This window comes from Strongylocentrotus purpuratus, unplaced genomic scaffold (assembly GCF_000002235.5).
Source record: "Strongylocentrotus purpuratus isolate Spur 01 unplaced genomic scaffold, Spur_5.0 spur5_contig_857, whole genome shotgun sequence".
In the NCBI taxonomy this organism is placed as follows: domain Eukaryota; kingdom Metazoa; phylum Echinodermata; class Echinoidea; order Camarodonta; family Strongylocentrotidae; genus Strongylocentrotus; species Strongylocentrotus purpuratus.
The window spans coordinates 96,732-116,422 of NW_022145565.1; the positions used below are offsets into that span (position 1 = coordinate 96,732).

Sequence of the window (19,691 nt, forward strand, 5' to 3'; positions counted from 1 at the left end):
ATATTTAAACAGATCATTCATTCTATCTGATATATATGATAATAGTCAAATTTGACTGATTGCCATATAATACTGAATACAACAACATTCAATGTTTCATCTGATTTAAGCTTTAGTAGGGCTTTCAGCTCGATATAGTCATCAGATACACTCATGCACCTTAGATGCGGGCGGTCATGTTATTCAATTCAATTCAAATTTATTGAAATAGAATCCATAAGTTCGGATTATCTTCAATATGTTTTTGTAATCATTACTTTATTTCAAAATAAAGTATAGCAATGCATAGAACATTTTAGCCTGGACATGCCCATGTACCATATGTACTGTTTTTACCTCCATGTATACAATATACTGTCATAACCCTCTTAACATCCCTACGCATCATATCATGGTATACACTGTTCCTGCCCTCGTTTATAATCCTACATAAAATCTTGTATAAATGCATATAAATATAAATCATACAGATATATTGGTATAAAAATTCATACATGTAGTAATACAATATATATATACATGTATATGATTAATAAAACATAGACAATAATTCTTTGAAAAGCAAGACAATCATAAAATAATTTGAGAATTATTATTTTCTTTCAGCTCTGCTTGGACTTTTCTCAATGTCCCTCGTTTTTCACACAAAGACAATGAAAGCTGAAATAGATAGAAACAAGTTACAGCACAAGATAATTGATAGATGGAGAGGGCAAATAACAGCAGAAAATGTAATATAAAAGGGAGATTTATAGTTTCACTAGTGAAATGTTTAATAATGAATTCTTTAAAATGAAATTATTCCAAAAAAAAGAGATAAATCTAAATTGAGAGGGAATGAAGAGGAATAAAGAAGTGATGATTCAAAAAAGAAAATCCACTTTACAATTCAAATTGCCACCCCCCCCCCCCCCCAACCTCCAAAAAATATTCAAGACTGTAATCTTCTGACTTCATACAAGATATAAAATCACTGGATGTTCAGATGTTATTACCGGTACAAGGTTTCGGACATCATTAGTACTCTATTACATATATGCATATGTATAAACTTAAATACATACATGTATAGGGAAGTAAATCAAAGAGTACAGGTGAACTAATAAATATGTGTATACCATGTTTGACAAAATGTACAGTTGACAATGTAAAACCATGTAACCTGAAAAGATAGAGATCCTAATAAAGATTGCAAAGCGTAGGATAAATAAAGAGAAAATATCTTTCATAGGAGTGGTTAATGGCACTATATGGTACGGGATGGAATTTTACTATGAACATTATAATCACAACAAATATTTTTAAATTTCACTATTTTCTTTAATATGAACCAAATTTAACTAAAGATTTTAAATGTCACTTTATTGTAGAAGGGAAAATTGATCATAATATTCAATATAGGATATAGCGCAAAATGTATTCCTGGTAATCAACTTTGGACCTACTATACTAAAAGCAGAACAAAACTGAACCAAATATCATTCGCTACTAAACAATACACCATTGATGAATATGTATTGTCTACATTATCCCATCAAGCAAAGAAAGTGATCACCATTGACTTAAGACCCTATATACTTCCCTACATGACACAGTGACATGTGCTACAGAACGACGTTACACAGTGCAATCTAATTGTACAGGTGCTTGGGACGTTTGTTGATAAGGATTTGGATGGAATCACCAGTTGTTTGAAAATAAATGATTCCACATTTCAAACAAGAATCCAGCAAATATTAATCAATCAATGCATTAGGCTAGAACACATTGACCCAAATGGGATTTATACCAACCTCACTAAATCATCCCATTGGACATACCAAACTAGAGAATATTATCTACCTCACTGTCGTGGAGAGAGTCACAAAGACTTTCAAGAAATAAATCTAGGGCAATTTCAATACCTTCTTCTAATGCCTACATTGAAGACATAATTCGTCGCCTGGCTGGCAGAAGGGTGTTAGCTCGAATTTCAGGTAAAAAATGAAGCGCTAAGCAGAAGGGCGTTAGCACTAAATCGCCTCAAACTTTTATCAAACTGACTTATTTCTGAGAAAAAAATTGTGGCCGTGTTCTATTATAACATTTATTAGTCTTTTAAGTTTTAAACCAGTTTTCGGGACGGAAAACAGTTTAAATAAAAAACAATTATTTAAATTTGAATAATTTGAAAAGTAGTTTTCGAGTCGCTTGCGTGCTAACACCCTTCTGCCAGCCGGGCGACGATATGTTGATGTTTTCTACTCACTCATCCCAATAGGCAATACCCTAGGCTGTTGCACCTTACAAATTGTGGTATTGATTTACACTGTCCTTTATTCATATAATACTATGATCAACTACACCAAAAAGGTACTTTAAATGACAAGCAAAATACACACACCCAGACCCTGCTAGAGTTAATAAAAACTAAATACATTTAGGAAGGAGATTTCATACGTAGTTGATTTCCAATGTGTATCCTGGAGTCTCTGTCTGTCTACCACTGGAGTGATCCTACCCACAGGTGAACCTGGACACCCCTACATCAGAATAGTGCGATCCTTCCAGCTGTGAATAGAATGAGCCTACCGTACTTAGTGTGATCTTGGACACCCCTGTATCAGAATGGTGCGATCATTCCATTCAGTTACATGTCTTAGAAAGGAATGAGCCCGCCATCTTTCGGGTGAACGTGGACACCCCTACATAAGAGTAACTACCTTCCAATGTTGATTACCTATCTTAGCACAAAATAAGTCCACCCTACTAGGGTGAACTTGAACACCCCTATATCAGAATGGTGCAATCCTTCCAGCGGTGATTCCCTGCCTCAGAATAGAATGAGTCTGCTATTCTTAACATGATCTTGAACACCCCTGTGGTAGAATGGCTTGATCCTTCCTGTCGTGGTTCCCCGTCTCACAATGGAATGTTCCTTACCAGAGTTGAGTAAACTTCAAGGTGGCAAATCCAGTATCTTTCTTGAGATCCCAGTAGTCGTTCTTACACACCCATCTCTCCTTCTTCTCCTTCTTTCCTTCATGACTTAACCTGCCAATCAATCAAATCAAATCAAACTATTCAATCAAGTCTGTAGGAACAATGCTGTGTAACAAATCTACCTAAGTTTTGTGCTGAAAGTGTTCAACAACATTAAGCAGAAAGGTATATTGAATTTATGTTTTTAATTAATCTGTAAGAAAATAAAAAAAATTAGAAACAAAGAAAAGAATTAACAACTTTAACAAGTATATTTTTTAAAACATCAGCTCCACTTGAAAAATTAACATAACAGGAAGCAATACATTAATTATAATGTCACTATTTCAGTACACAAATTTCACATCACTGACAACAAAGATTGCTGTCTTCACTGTATACATGTACAATGTATACATCCACAGAAGAAAATGCCTTCACTGCTATGATTCTCAGACAATCCCCCTCAGTTGATGGGTAATACATACCTGAAGAATCTAGGTTGATATTCAATTCCTTGTTCTTCCCTGAGTTTTCTTCTTTCTCTTTGCATTGCTTCTAGTCTTTGTTTCTCAAGCTCAGCTCCCTTCAAATCACCTTCTTCTAATAATCTAACACAACAAGAAAAGAAATACATACTTTAATATCCATAGTCATCACCCTCTCTCTATTTTCTAACACTTCTGTAAACTTTTGATTTCTCTTCTATCTATCTACCTAGTCTTATATATCAATCAATCCATCTATCTGTCTGTCTGGATGTATGTCTGTTTATCTGTCTATCTATCTGTCTGCTTGTTTGTCTGTCTACATCTATCTGTCTGTCTGTCTGTTTGTATGTCCGTCTGTCTATCCGTCTATCTATCTTTCTATATATATATATATATATATATATATATATATATATATATATATATATATATATATCTATCTATCTATCTATATATCTATCTATCTTTCTATCTACATGTATCTATCTATCTATCTATCTTTCTATATATATATATATCTATCTATCTATCTATCTATATATCTATCTATCTATCTATCTATCTATCTATCTATCTTTCTATCTATCTATCTATCTATCTATCTTTCTATCTATCTATCTATCTATCTATCTATCTATCTATCTTTCTATATATATATATATATATCTATCTATCTATCTATCTATCTATATATATATATATATATATATATATATATATATATATATATATATATCTATCTTTCTATCTATCTATCTATCTTTCTATATATATATATATATATATATCTATCTATCTATCTTTCTATATATATATCTATCTATCTATCTATCTATCTTTCTATATATATATATATATATATCTATCTATCTTTCTATCTATCTATCTATCTATCTTTCTTTCTTTCTATCTATCTGTCTGTCTGTCTGTCTGTCTGTCTATATTTCTATCTATTCATTTATCTACATCTATTTATATATCTTTCTGTCCATCCTTTTCTGTCTGTTTATCTATCTTTCTATCTATTTCTCTTTCTATCTATCTGTCCATCTTACCTCTGATCAGGTCTGAATCTTGAGTCTGTAGGAGGTAGAGAGTCTTGGCTTTCATGGTCTAGTTCATTGAGTTCTATGGCAAACCTTGAGAACCCATAGTATATCTGATGATCTGAAGGCATGGAAGCTGTCAAGAAAAAACAAGAAATAAATTAGCCATTTTTAACTTTGTTTGATGGGAAATATGCATAGCTGGCAACCATGCATTAGTTGTCTTAAACAAATTAATATGATTACTATTATTTAGTGACTGGTCAATGTGTCTGTGTACTGTATCTCTTCATCTCACTATCTCTCTGTTTCTTCCCGCCCCCCCTCCCTCTCCCTCTCTCAATCTCTCTGCACCCACCCTGTCTCTCTCTCTCTCTTAATCTCTCTGCCCTCCTCTCCCTCCCTCCCTCCCCCTCTCTCTCTCTCATTCTTTCCCTCTCTTTCTGTTTTTCATTCATCTTTTTCTCTGCTTCTTTGTCTCTCTACACCTAGTAACCTGTATTTCTCACCTGCTCTCCAGACACATTTAGCTGATGCTGATCTACCGCAGTAGAGACCTTCATTCCACTTCCCAAACAGTTCATGAATCACTCGGCCTTCTTGATTCAAGATGACTCCTGTTACTTCATGTAATCTACTGCTCCAGAAACTTGCCTGAAAGCAATTCAAATCAACAGATTAATGAATGGGATCAAATACAAGTTAAGCAATACCATCTATGTCATTCATTTCTCAGGAAGCCTGCCTTAGAATAATCAAAGAAACACAATATCCTTATAATTTAATTGTTTGATATACAACATACATGAATAAAAACCAAATGAAAATAAAACCAAATGAGGATAAAACCAAATCTATTTTAGAAATGATAGAAAAATATATTTTTTTAAACCACAAAGGTATTTATGGGTTAAACCACACCTTTCAAAAAGTATGAAAAGAACATGCTGTATAAGCAAATTATAATTCTTCCAGATAGCTGTACAAACAAAGATATACACATTACTTTTACTCAGCTGATGTTCATTTTACTGAGTAGCAAAGATGTAAGTGTTTTTACAAAGTAACACTGAACATGACAAATTTCTACCTTTCACTGGAAAACAGGGATTTATTCTGTTTAAGGGATACGATTCTCAACAAATAATATCTGTTTCTAATAATTGCATCCAAAATTACCTTAGTGAATGTGAGTTTGCATGATATATCTCCGTTCTTAATGACAGTCTCTCCATAATGATCAACCCATCTCTCTCCACTCAGTATGTTATGAACACAGCTTGTCACTTTACTCAGAATGAAGTGATCATTGTACCTAGGGAAAAACATTGAAAACGGTAAAATATACATTAATAAATTCAGTACAGTTAATTTGCTTTAAAAAAACATGGTCTAAAAACAGCAAGAAGGACATTAACTCATGTAAATTGATAGAATTCATACCCTTTAGGATAAAATATATCATATTAGATGTATGAAGATATATGATCGCAGGTATAAAAATGAAAATAATAAGAGTATTTTTGTATAGTACTTGAGAAACTTCTTAGATAAAAATCAGAGTAATGCTCATTATAACTATATCATTTGAGTCAGATTACATGCAACACACACAAAACAAAAGATGATGTTTGTCAAAGTACTTGAAGAACCCATGGCACCACACTTCACTACATAAATGCCTATGGTCATTCATATGGTAAACATTCATAAACCCATCAAAGGGAGGATTGAAATTTTTCCATCTGACTGAAATGACTTCAGACTTCAACTGTTAAGCTAAGTACTGTTAAAGTAGAGAAGATGGATTGTGGGTTTCTCTAATGGAACACCACAATCTTCAGCGACAATTGCTCTTTCTTTTCATTCCTTAAAGGTAAAGACCAGTATTGAAAACGCCCCAATTTCAAAAAATGAAATGGAAGCTCTTATTACCAATCATGTGAAAGAATATGTTTTGACTAATACATGATGATAAAAATGTTGACGGGAAACCGCCTACTAATTGATATATTTGGTAAATTAGTGTATCTCTCGCCTGTTGAGAGATACAAATGCACATGTCGCGCACATTTGTGTAGTCCCATTTACATCTTTCTGTGTACAGTGATTCTAACTTTATGAAGACTTGGCCAAATTTCTTATCATTTTGATGATTCCAGCACCTTGCAGTACATCTACGCTAGATGATCAACCTTTTCTGATCGATTTCACAATGTTTCTTTCACAATGCAATTGCATGACCATAACTGGTCTTTAGCTTTAATCTAGGCTTAGACCCAACACTATATCACCACCCACACCATTCACAAGACCAACAACCACATTGCAAGCTAAACCCAAACCCTATACCTCTGATGAACATAGGCTAGGACAAATAACATCTGAGCAAATGTTGCATCATGGTCTGACAAGAGACAGATCACCGAGTATGTTGTCTCATGTGTGTTTGCACCGTCGCTGAGTAAATGCCGGCGGCACAGAAGCGTGTTTGCAGAACTCTACTTGCATAGGGATATCTGATCGGGGGCGATTTTGTGCAGGGAGACTTGCCTCCACTATGAATCTACCAATCTAATCATAATTTTTGCTGCCTACAAAGTGGGAAAAACTGATTTTCAAAAACAGTATGTATGATGGTGATGATAGTGATGATGATAATGACAAAAAGAAAAAGAGCAAGAGCAAGAGGAAGAGAAAGAATTAGAAGAAGAAGAAAAAGAGGACAAAGAAGAAATAAAGAAGATGAAGATAGAGATGATGATGAAGATGATGAAGATTTTTTTCTTCTTCTCTTTGCCTCTAATGAGGTGTATATTCCAATATTCAAACAACATGATAACACAAATAATTTAGCAAAACAATGGAACATCAATAATACACATAATATTTGTTCAAATATAACTACATGTAAGCAAATTTTCAGGAATTTAATACGGTATTTGATGATGAAGATGATGATTGATAATGATACTATTAAAAATACTAATCATAAAAACACAAACAACAACTTTACTGATTATAACGATAATACGAATTCTTCCATTTTAGCACAGCTACAATACAGATACACTGTATACTCCACTGAACCTCACAATGTATCATATTATCATCCAGACTGCTTACTTTGGTATGTGTATGTGAATGGTTCCTATGGGGATGACTTCCATGGATTTCCCCCAGAATTTGGTCTTTATCCTCACGTCCTGAGAGTAGATGAAGTTCTTGCTGTCACAATGGCAGGCTACGATGGGAGGATGGTGAGACACCTAGAGGAAGATAAGAAAAAGGAATGAATGTAAGATGTTTGCTCCAAGAATGATCTTTATCATCAGCAGCAACATGAACATCCATATCAACTGCTAATACCAGCATCATCTGCAAATTAGAACCATCACGATCAACATCTCCATCATCATCATTATCATCATCACCATTATCATCATCATCATCATCATTGCAATCAACATCATCATTATCAACATCATCATCATCATCATCACCGCAATCATCATCATCATCATCATCATCATCACCGCAATCATCATCATCATCATCATCATCATCATCATCATCATCATCATCATCACCACCATTAACATCATCTTCATCATCACCATCATCTTCATCATCACCATCACTATCAACATCATCATCACTATCATCACTATCACCACCAATATCTCCATCACCATCATCCTCATCACAGCCACCATCATGATAATCATCACCCTCACTATCACTACTATACATGACCATTATCATCATCACTCAAATAAAGGCTTCATCATATTCACAACTAACTCCAAAACCATCTCTCTTCTATAATCTCCTCACCTTCTCTGCAATAAACTTAAATCCCTTGTCATCCCTCACACACTCATAAGTCTCTCCTAGTAGTGGGTTAAAGGGCTTGGTCCCTGCCCTGGTAAACGTTGAGCTGTAACTAGACACAGCAAAGGCTGCAATGTACACCATCCTCATGAAGGGGTTATCGACCTCAGATGCCTTGTCCAAGAGTTCACTGTACTCTAGCTCTTCACACAGTACCTAAATCAAAGGTAAATCAAATCACAGAAAACATAGAATTTATCTCCAGATGAGAATCAAGGGTAAAAGTCTAATTTCCCGTACTGAACGCCGTAAAATCACTCTACTGGTATAGTGTACATAAGAGTTATACATAAGTACATAAATAGCAAGAAACATATACACTCCCTTAATATGCTCAGCTAATTTTGGAAAAAAGCTGCATTGAAATTGTGCTTCAAGTACATGTACAGGTACACCCAGGTAATCAATTAACTTTGCATGAGCACCCTAGCTACACCACATTGCACACACTGCCTTTTATTTGTATGTGAAACTGCATTTTGAAATTTAATGAATCTTGTTTAAATAGTAAAACCTTGATTCTAATAAATTCTCAATGGAGTGTTCAACCTGTTGACTATTAAATTTGTACAATCCCTAACCAGTCCACAGCAATCATTCTACATTTTAAGGTTTGGCTTTAATAATAACATTTCATTCAGAGCCCTAAAACACCAGATGCATGAGCAGAAAGGCCAAAACATTCTGCACACACTTTGTCCATTTTTGTTGCATGACCATCTTGCATTTGATGCCAGTACTTAAACAAAACAAAAAAAATCTTTAAAATCCTTAAATCAGCAACACTTTGAGAGATTCAAAATCATTGTGTTTTTTAAATAATTTTGTCCTCAATTTTTCAACAATTTCTACCTTTGATAGGCCTACTGTTTATTGAGACATCACATTTTATTAGAACAACGTAAGAATTAAAAAAATATATCATTGTAGCCAATTTCAAGAACAACATGTCTTCTTCTTCTTCTTCAAAATAATCTGCCTCCTTCACTGCTGAAGATTCTTGCAGATGTGTGCGAGTGCATGTGTGTTGCGACATGGGGATGTCCAGGTGTGCAGGTGAGAGGTGTATATATACATAGTGCCAGTAAAAAAACATTGCCGGAATTTACTTCCCCCCGGTCTTTAGTTGTCGCTGGAAGGCTTCCACTGATGGAGCCAGGACAACCTCAAGAGGGAGAGCGTTCCACTGTCGAACAGTGCGAGGAAAGAAGGAGTGAATATGTTGCTCTGTTCGTGACTGCATGACACGATAACAGTAAGGACGAGACGATCTTGTAGTTCTTACGACTGTTGCCGGTTGGATGTAGTGGTGGATGTCAAAGTCAACCAAAGAGTAGTGCATCTTGTACAGTAAAGTGAGACGTTGATGCTCTCTTCTCTTCTGGAGGGAGGTCCATCCAAGTTGACTCAGCATATCAGAGACGCTAGATGTATGATGATAGCGGTTGAGAACATATCTCGCTGCTCGTCTCTGGACCATCTCCAACTGGTTTACACATCTGATGGTGTGTGGATCCCAAACAGCACTCCCGTACTCAAGAAGAGGGCGAACGAGAGCCTGGTATGCAGTAGTCTTAAGCCGAGTGGAGTTGACACGCAGGTTCCTTCTAAGAAAGGCTAGGGTGTTGTTTGCCTTCTTGCAAGTGGCAGATACATGCTGTGTCCAGTTGAGGTCAGCAGTGAGAGTAATGCCAAGGTATTTGGCAGCTGACACAGACTCCAAGATTTCTCCGTTGAGTGAATAACGATGGACATACTTGGTCTTCTTCCTGGAGACAGTTATGACCTGGCATTTCTTTGGATTTAGTGCCATCATCCACTTGCTTGACCACCTACAAAGTTGATCAAGATCCTGCTGTAGCAAGTCTGCATCCTCAGGTGTCTGGATGGTATGGTACAGAACCGTGTCATCGGCGAAGAGTCTGACTTTCGTTGAAAGTTGGTTTGGCAGGTCATTTATGTAGAAAAGGAAGAGGCAGGGTCCGAGTACTGACCCTTGAGGCACACCTGACTGGACCTCTACCGTTGATGACGTATGACCATCTAGAACAACTTGCTGCTTACGGTTGGAGAGAAAACTGGATATCCAGTCAATGTTGTGGCCTCTCACACCATAGTATTCCATCTTCTTCAGAAGCCTCTGGTGACCAACCTTGTCGAAGGCTTTACTGAAGTCTGTGATTACTATGTCCGTCTGATTGTTGTCCTCCATGTTGTTCAAGAGGTCGGTGACAAAGCCAGTCAGTTGGAGTTCACACGACTTCTTAGCTTGGAAACCATGTTGAAGTGGGCAGAGGATACTGTTTCTGCGCGCATGACCCATGATGTTACTTGCAAATATGTGCTCCATCATTTTGCAGATGATACTTGTGAGAGAGATTGGGCGGTAATTCTCAGGATCTGTGATCTGTGATCAAATTAGCCCTTTAAAAATACTGTCCCGCTAGAGGTGTAATAAAGGTACTACCTGATTCCAATGTGCAAAGGGTTAATAATTCTTACCTGCAGCATACTGAGAGGTTCATTGAGTGCAACAGGCATGGAGATCTTGGATAGATCTTTACCAATATTCTTCTTGAGTATGTTCCATAGACTGAGCTGACTGGTATCAGGTTGAGGTGATGGAAGGTGTGTTCTACGGCCTGTATGTGACCGGGATGGTGCCTCTTCTCGTCCATTCTCCACTGTATAATCAACAAATGAAGAAAAATAATGAAAATAAAAATAAACAATCAATTTTTCAATAACAGTTTTTCCCAAAACTATGCCAAAAAAAATACACACATGAACAATAAAATACATACATAAAATCCATGGCATGATAAATATCAGATTATGTTTAAAAACACGTTTCGTAAGTAACATACCACAAGTAAATGTGTAAGCGGTAGTCATGAATAAAAGATGATTTTTCATGAACTACCACCAGTAAAAATAAAATGTATAAAAGAGATAATTATCTCAAAGATAGGGTTCGTTACACAATGAATAAATTCAATTTCATCCTATACAGATACACTACTATGAGCTTGCCTGGAAATGTGACGAGAAAAATACAATGCAAAATGTGAGTGTTGCGAACAATAACCTAGGAACCTGGGATATTCAAATTTAATACCAAATCAATTCCTTACCCACACACAAAACATCCTACAACACTCTACATCCAACATGTGGAAGACCATGATGAGCCCTTTCGGGACAGGAATGTTTTTGTTAGTGCTTAACTGATCACATACTTTAATGTCATTCAACAGATGACAACACAATATGTCCAGGTGGGGGGGGGGGGGGGCTGTTTCACAAAGACTAAGATCAAATTTAAGTTGGACTTAACTATGGCAGGCTGTTCATGCCAATGGTCGCTCTTACCATTATGATCTTTAGATAATGTTTTCCTTCAATAATGAATGATAAAAAATGTAAATTCTGTGGATTTGCGACCACGATTTGTACGTCCCTTGAGAGACCAATGCCAGTAAATGGTGAGAGCAAACAGTGGCATAAACGTCCAGCCATATTTAAGTCCAACTTTAAGTTGATCTTAGTCTTTGTGAAACACTCCCCAGAAATGTTTGCCCTTTCTTTTCATGCATCTGGTATATATATATATATATATAGATTTCTAGGGCTCTGAATCAATGGTCACTGAGCCAAAGCACAAAAGGCCGATCGTTGACCGATCAGGTGAAATTGAATAATAAATTTGGATCGCCGATCAATGAAAATGATCAGAAAATAATCAGTAGAGAAAAATGAAAAAGGAGAATGCCTTTTCAAGTTTTGGGCTATCAAATTCTAAAACAAAATGCATAGCTGGGATTATTTTGTCATTTAGGGTTGTTGTAGACCATGTTTGTTGATATTAAGTGTCTTTTCATGACTTTGAAATTAATAATATTATAAGAAAAGAGGTAAAACATGTGAGCTGTCATTTTGGATCATAATGTAGAGGTGCATTTTTTCCATTGCATTAATAATACATCATTTTTAACCGATACTTTTTGCCGATACCGATCAAAAGTGTGAGGGTGTCACTCTGATCTTCCGATCCGATCAAAGCCCCAACTTACAGGGTTAGGTGAGAGAAACTGCTTATCCTAGATGACTCTATAGTCTAGAAACCAACCTACTTTCATTACTCTATCTCCTAGGTGTGAAAGAGGACCAACTGAAGTAGTTATATTTACATGTATGATAGGTCAACATTGTAGAAGGCAAGTGTTAATGGGTTTATATCTTAAGGGCATAGGTCGACCAGCCAGCATACAGAAGATGAAATGAGCAGTTATATTATGTGACCTATAGATGTAAGACATCTACTCATAAACAGTCAATTTCAAGACTATAAAGTATTCATGAAACAATGTAGCTAGATTGCTCTTTGCTAGGATCAGCATGCAGACTTATATCACTCTTTCTATTGTTTTATAGCCAAGAGAGTGCATTGTTATCATGCATGTACGATCATGTCTGGATTTTACATTTATTTTTCAAATGAGAAACAATACTACTTGTCAAGACTGCATAATAATTTAATTTAAAAAAATGCAATCATATTTCAAAAACATGCAATTATATATATTTTTTAAAGGTGTAAGACCCACACCAGGTAAGAAAGAGACATACATGTAGGTCAAAATGAAACACAAAATTGGGAGAATGATAAAGAGAGAATGGCAGAGGAAATAATCAGAGAGAAAGAAAGAAAGTATTAACAAAAATCAAATCTAATTAATTCATTAATTTTACTTTGCAATGAAAAAAATATATAAATGACCAAAAATGTCAATTGAAAACAATAGCATATTCATAAAACATTAGGAGACATAACCATTAAAATATGTCAATATTAGGTACACAATATCACATGAGAGGGTAGCACCCAAAAAAGGGAGCCCTTATAAGAACGAAAGAAAGAGATAGGAAAGGGAAAGCGTGACAGAGATATCAGAAATAGAAATATTCAAGAATAATAATGAGAACAATTACGGTTAGAGATGATGAGACAACCAATCAGAGAGAAGAAACAAGATAATTAAAATGACTCCTGCCAACTGCAACTAGCCCGGATCCCTTCATACCCAGATCATTCAACCTGTATCTATTACAGTTCACTTGTTCTTCACTTTTGATCCTAAACAATACATGATTAAATTGTACATACATCTGAATAATAGGACCATTCAGGGGGAAATAGATTGTTAAAGAGGAGCGATTTGGCTTGTGCTCTTTTTAATGCGTTCAATTAACTTCCATGGAGGAACATGCCATTATCATCCTTTGATTGGTCATTCTATATAGAGAGAGAATTGGTATTTGTTTTCATTTGTTTTCTTGACATTTCACACAATTTTCACTACTATTTTCATCATAGTCAAAATTCATTTTTGAAAAGAACCTGTAAAAGGCATTAACCTCTGACATTTCATTTCTAAAGGTATATTACATGTATAGTGGTATTAATGGACATAAAATGTCAATACCTCATCTTCTAAAGAAAGCAGGCATCAAGCTTTGGGTAGTACGAGAAATAAAATATGAAGATGCAAGACATGCACCTGTAGACGAGGGTAGGTTTCTGCAATAATCTGATTGTGTCATGTTTGACGAGTGAGTCAATACACGGGTGTGAAGACAGTCATAGAGGGTGGGGAATGAGGTGGCGGCGTGAATGACAGAGAATTTGAAAAACATGAGAGGGAGAAGGGAGGGAAGAGGAAAGAAGGAGTGAGGGAGAGAGGGAAATAGAAGTAAATAGAAGGAAATGGTAGAGATAGGGAACAGGAGAGGGAAGAGGGAGGGGAGGAAGAGGAAAGAGGGAGTGAGAGAGAAGCAGGGAAAGAAAGGGAAAGAAAGGGAAGGGGAAGTGACAGGAGGGACAAAAGAGAGAGCGAAGGAGGGGAAAAGGAAGGAAAAGAGCGAGGGAAAGGGAGAAAAAGTTAAGGACAGAAGGAGGGAGGAAGGCAGGAATAGATGGCACAAGAGAAAGAGAACACAAGTGTGAGAGAGAAAGAGAAAAGTCAGGAGATAAAGAGAGAGAGAGTTTAGAAACTAAAATATAAAATTGATGCTCGTATACCACATAGATACTGTGTCCCCCCCCCCCCCCCCAAGTTTTGACACATGGAACACGGAGGGTGAGATACTAACAGATCTTTAATCAATTCATTACTTAAACAATAGTACACCCAGTTCAGTCAAATTTGTAGCTGTTTCATCCTTTCAAATCAAATATCATAGATCTCTGACATATCTGCTCTCTACAATACCTCCAAGCTCCAGTCTCAATCTCATAGCATGATAATATGTCCTACAAGATAATATATTCCTCCTGAAAATCCCTTTGCATTATTCCTCTCCTACTACTCAGATTAGTCGAGTCCCTTTGCCATTTGCCTCCATTTCCGGCTGACTCTGCGCATAATGTTCACAAATTTCCCCGGCCGGCCTGCAAGCCAGGCAGCATGCTGCCTGATCATAGGTGATCCCTGTCTTGCTTTCAAGCATACCCTAACAGGTCTGACTTCTATCTGTTAAGTGACTACATGCACCAAACCTACATACAATTATTAATGACCAATACAGGAACCATAATGCATCCACATCTAATATAGATAGCTGTGTGTGTGTGTGTATGTATGCTATTGCAACTGTGAAGCTATTTTCTAAACAAAATTTCTGATGATAAAATGATTTTAAAAAGGATTTGCCAATTTAATATGAGCAAACTGTTGCATTTTTATTGATCTGTAAGCTAAATCTCTATGGGAATGCTCTTCCACTGAAATCCCATCAGCAGAATACTTAAAACAAGTCTAAAGTCATACATCTCATCATTTCATAGCTAACTATTTGTTAAACACGCATTTCCCTCCTCTATTGTTGACCCCAATACAATATGTAAATCATTCTTCTCAATAGAGAGAGGGGGAGGGGGAGGGGATAGAGAGAGTGGAGGGGAGAGGGGGATGAGAGGGGGATGAGAGGGGGAAGAGGAGAGGGGAAGAGGAGAGAGGAGAGGAGAGAGGAGAGGAGAGGAGAGGAGAGAGAGGGGAGGAGATAGGGAGGGGAGAGGGGGAGGGAGAGAGGTGGTTAATATATGAAAAGTTAAGAAAATTTACAGACCGGTTCATCTAGCAAGCTTGCAAAACAGGTTTATACATCCCAGCCCAAGGAATGAATAAATAATGAAAGACACAGAGAAGCAACAATGAATCAATGCACTGCCCTTTCAAAATAGACAAGCTGTATTCATCATATCATTTGACAGAATTGGTCTACTATTTGTGGTGACTGATGATCCAGATATATTCAGTGTTAATATTGTTATGAAATTAACAATTATAATTGTATTAGAACAATCAATGTTTGAATTACAATTTAGCACTTTTTTTAAATCTTGGTTCTTCTCTCCCAAAATAAAGGTCCAAATCAAATGGAAAATGTGGAATCTGACTGCAGACAATGAAAAGGGACGTTCTATATTAACAAAACTGTACTGTACGGTGACAAAATGCCCATAAAAATATCTTACTATATATATATATAATATTTGTTTTACCTTACAATTCTACTACCCTATGTAATGAAGGAAAAATGCATCTCGTGCACGTTTTTCCACACAGTGACTCGTGTACATGTACTTCAATTAATTAGATTTCTTACTAACTGTTGCATACAACCGAGCCATCTCTTGAAGCTTTCTTCATCATTTCTCTATCCCGGGATAAAGAGTGTGGAAAGGTAATTGAATGCTCCTGAGTCAACGACTGCTTTAATTTATTCGCCATCCAAGGTATCTAATTGGTTATGTCTGGATGCATGTGCAATTGAGCTGTAAGAAACGACGGAAAATTCCCATCAGAGCAACGGGCTAAGTGAGAAAATACGCTAAGACCTACACAAGCCATCGACTCATCTAAATAATATATTGAAAGAGCTTAGGCAGAGGAGATACAGAAGCAGTGATTGTATTTTACAGATCGAAACTGAGCTAAAGCCTTGCAGAATCTTATAAACCAAAGTCACAGTATTTATAGGAAGGAAAGCAGAGATTACGATTAAAAAGGAAAGAGCAGATTTTCTCATGTAAATCAATGTTAAGTTCAGTTGATCAAACCATAGAAAAACACATTAATAATATCTGTTTGGAGCCAGTAGGGGGCTACTTATATACTTGAACACATACACCCTTCTGGCTCCGAACAGACAATATTTGTTTAGCTATTAAGATTTTAAATGATGAAAAATAACTTTAAAAAAATAAAATGTTGAAGTAACACATGTTGCCGTATTAGCTTTCACATTGATGAGAGCTCAAAGAGTATCGTAGACGCAAACATCTGTCATGAAATCAACCTCTGAGAGAATATCATCTATTTAGAGCCAAAAGGGCCTAAAGTCTATGTCAAATTGTATGAGTTAACACCCTTCTGGCTCTAAAGGGATGATATCATCTGTTTTGAGCCAGAAAGGCGTCAACTCATATCATCTCACACAGAAATAACACCTTTATGGCTCAACAGAGAAATATTCAGTTGCAATGAGATGAGGATAAATCAATGTTCAGTGAACTTTAATGTCACTCTCTCTCTCTCTTTCTCTCTCTCTCTCTCTCTCTGTGTCTGTCTGTCTGTCTCTCTCTCTCTCTTTCTCTCCCTCCCTCTCTCTCTACATCACCTGCTCAAGCTATTCATGTCTTGTTCACACAGTAACTATGGTGATCATGATTGGAATACATTTCTGTGACTATCTGTTGAAAACACAAGAGATTATTTATAAATTTCATGTATTTACCCTTGACCAAAATATTGTTTTCACAAATCACAATCTCACACGACTGAAAACAAGAACTCTGTTTTTCATGTCAATATTATGCTTTAATAATTAATGTTTCATTGTTTCTGTATCATATTAGATATTCTGTAGGGTTCCTACATGATATAATGAGTCAAATTTTATGACTTTAAATTGCAAACTCAAAATCCTCAATAAGAAAAAGAAAGGGTGATTGTTTTTCTTAATTTAGATTCCAAAGTTCCAGGAGCTATCCACACACCATTTAAGAGCATTGTATAAAGATATGTCAAGAAGTTACAAAGAAAAGGGAAAGCCAATAGATCATGTATTCTAACAAATATCTTATGGTTTATCATTCCCATCATCAATGAAAAAAATACATTCCAGCAGCTTAGAATGGCTATTTACTGACCACAATCAAAGAAATCTAACAACACTTTTCAGTTGCCAATAAAAGCTGTACATGTGCTTTAAGATGAACAAGTTCTGATAGTGGAGATGCACAACTATACATCCAGCATGCAAACCTTTATATTTATCTAATAGTCCAATCTATATAATTATATTAGCTTCGCTGATGAAGATCAATAATGCTGAAGGCCCTCTGTGTCGTTCTTTAGGAGATGTTTGCTAACATTGTTATAGAACGGAAACAATGTTTAGTTTTTAAATGTCACCCATGTTGTTCTGCCCATCTGTCTGTCTCTCTGCCCCCCCCCCCCTCTCTCTCTCTCTCTCTGTCTCTCTTGTTTGTTCATGCCAGCGTTAGAGCAATCAATAAAATGCTAAATCTATTTAACTCCTTTTGCAGGTGTGTCATAAATAGAAATTGATTTGACATTAGAATGTAACCCTGTTTGGACAAATTGTTCTTACTTATGGATGTGAAATTGTAGTCATAAAATCTCAACTTTCTGTGATGGAATCATATTCATAAAAAAAACAATGATCAAATTCTCTTTAGTCTTCTGTTGAATCACATGTACATTTCAATTTTACTGAAGGAAGGAAACCTAAATGTGTCTAAATGCAGCCAAAAGCTAAATTTCCTTGAGAATTTACGTAATGTATCCATTTGCGCTTTGAAGTGTCACTGTGCCATTGTATCAACATAATTCAAAGGTAAGAGGTGTTATGTCAGTGTTAATGACAAGGTGTATGAAAACTACAAAGATAACTAAAAGGGGAATAAATGTTTGCTGAATATCTTCTAATTTTCTAACCCACAACTGCAGATCTCCAATCTACATTGTTTATTGACTAGTTGATAACTGCATAAAATGGCTGTGAATATCCAGATTTGAATATATATTCTAGAAAAAGAAAAAGAATAAAAAATATATGTTCAGCTTCAATTAAATAAAATGAATGTTTGGCTTTTCTGTATTATCATTATTCTCTTTTGTTTCCTGAAATATGTATTTTATGTGTAATGTACATGTATGGTACATGTAACTACCCAGAAAAGACATGTGTTTGTATACATGTAGATCTAGACTAGTGCATGAAGCAAACCAGTACAACCTGAAAGAAATCCAACTCTTATCCCAAGAATCTCATCAAAAGCAGAGTTTACCCTCGTCCAACAAACCATCCTGTCTCCTCATCTACTACCTCATCAGTTACCATGGTTACAGGTCGTTTCCATGAGGAAACCATACAAAAATCTGCATCTCATTTCAGTAAGAGGCCATGCCATCAGCTGTACACCCAAGCATTGTAGGGAATATCGGGCAATTGTTTTTTTCTTCTCCATTTGCCTTTGAACCTAAGCAGTAGACACGGTTTATGGAGATGATATGTGATGAGTTATGATAATGAAGAGAGTAAATGGCTTGGAACAGTACAGGTTTGACAGTCTGATAATCTCTCCATAATATGGTGGTGCTTTGAGATGAGCGTAGCATGCACTGAAGCTCATCAGCATAGAGCACTAATGACTAGCTGAGATTTAATAGACGCACTGATGGGGTTTATGAGATTAACTGCATGGAGAGATAGGGCATTGATACATCTGGACAGGAGATCAACCTCTGTGAGAACATAACATGAAGTCAAGAATGAATAAATCAGGCACAATGTGTACTTTGATGAATAACTCCTTCGTAATAAGGCATATAAATTATAAAATGATTCAAATTACTAGAGTGTGCAGTTAGATGTCTATGGCAAATGAGATTCCTATTGTGATGCTGTTGATGAGAAAAACAATTCCTGGTGTAAACATACTCAAAAGCATACAAAAGGTGCTATTTGCAAAGGTTTAACAAAAAGATCACATGAATGGCTCTTCCTATTAAATGTAAATGATGAGGATTCAAAAATATAACCACTCAAGATTTCTGTTAAAAGCATTGCAGGGTCCTTCACAGAAAGCAAAAATTTCTGCTAAAATAGATGACCTTTGGGGCATGATTTCAAACGCTCTGTTCTTGAAAAGGTCAAAATCATAACAAATTTGAAGATAAAAACGTTTATTGAGTAACAGAACATTAAA

At 35.9% G+C, this 19,691-nt stretch overlaps 1 protein-coding gene across 3 annotated transcripts in view; it reads right to left on the reverse strand.

The window, feature by feature from the left end:
* Positions 1–2,043: 2,043 nt before the first annotated feature.
* LOC115928868 (oxysterol-binding protein-related protein 6-like) overlaps positions 2,044–19,691 on the reverse strand; it is a 59,260-nt gene continuing 41,612 nt past the window's right edge. For all 3 annotated transcript variants that reach the window (XM_030996892.1, XM_030996884.1, XM_030996897.1), the window contains 8 exons: positions 10,895–11,076; positions 8,336–8,548; positions 7,625–7,767; positions 5,678–5,813; positions 5,008–5,152; positions 4,508–4,634; positions 3,450–3,572; positions 2,044–3,033 (listed from right to left, as the gene is read on the reverse strand). In XM_030996892.1, the coding sequence (XP_030852752.1) occupies positions 2,919–3,033; positions 3,450–3,572; positions 4,508–4,634; positions 5,008–5,152; positions 5,678–5,813; positions 7,625–7,767; positions 8,336–8,548; positions 10,895–11,076 (1,184 nt within the window). In that variant the 3' untranslated portion in view covers positions 2,044–2,918. The remainder of the gene's footprint in view (positions 3,034–3,449; positions 3,573–4,507; positions 4,635–5,007; positions 5,153–5,677; positions 5,814–7,624; positions 7,768–8,335; positions 8,549–10,894; positions 11,077–19,691) is intronic.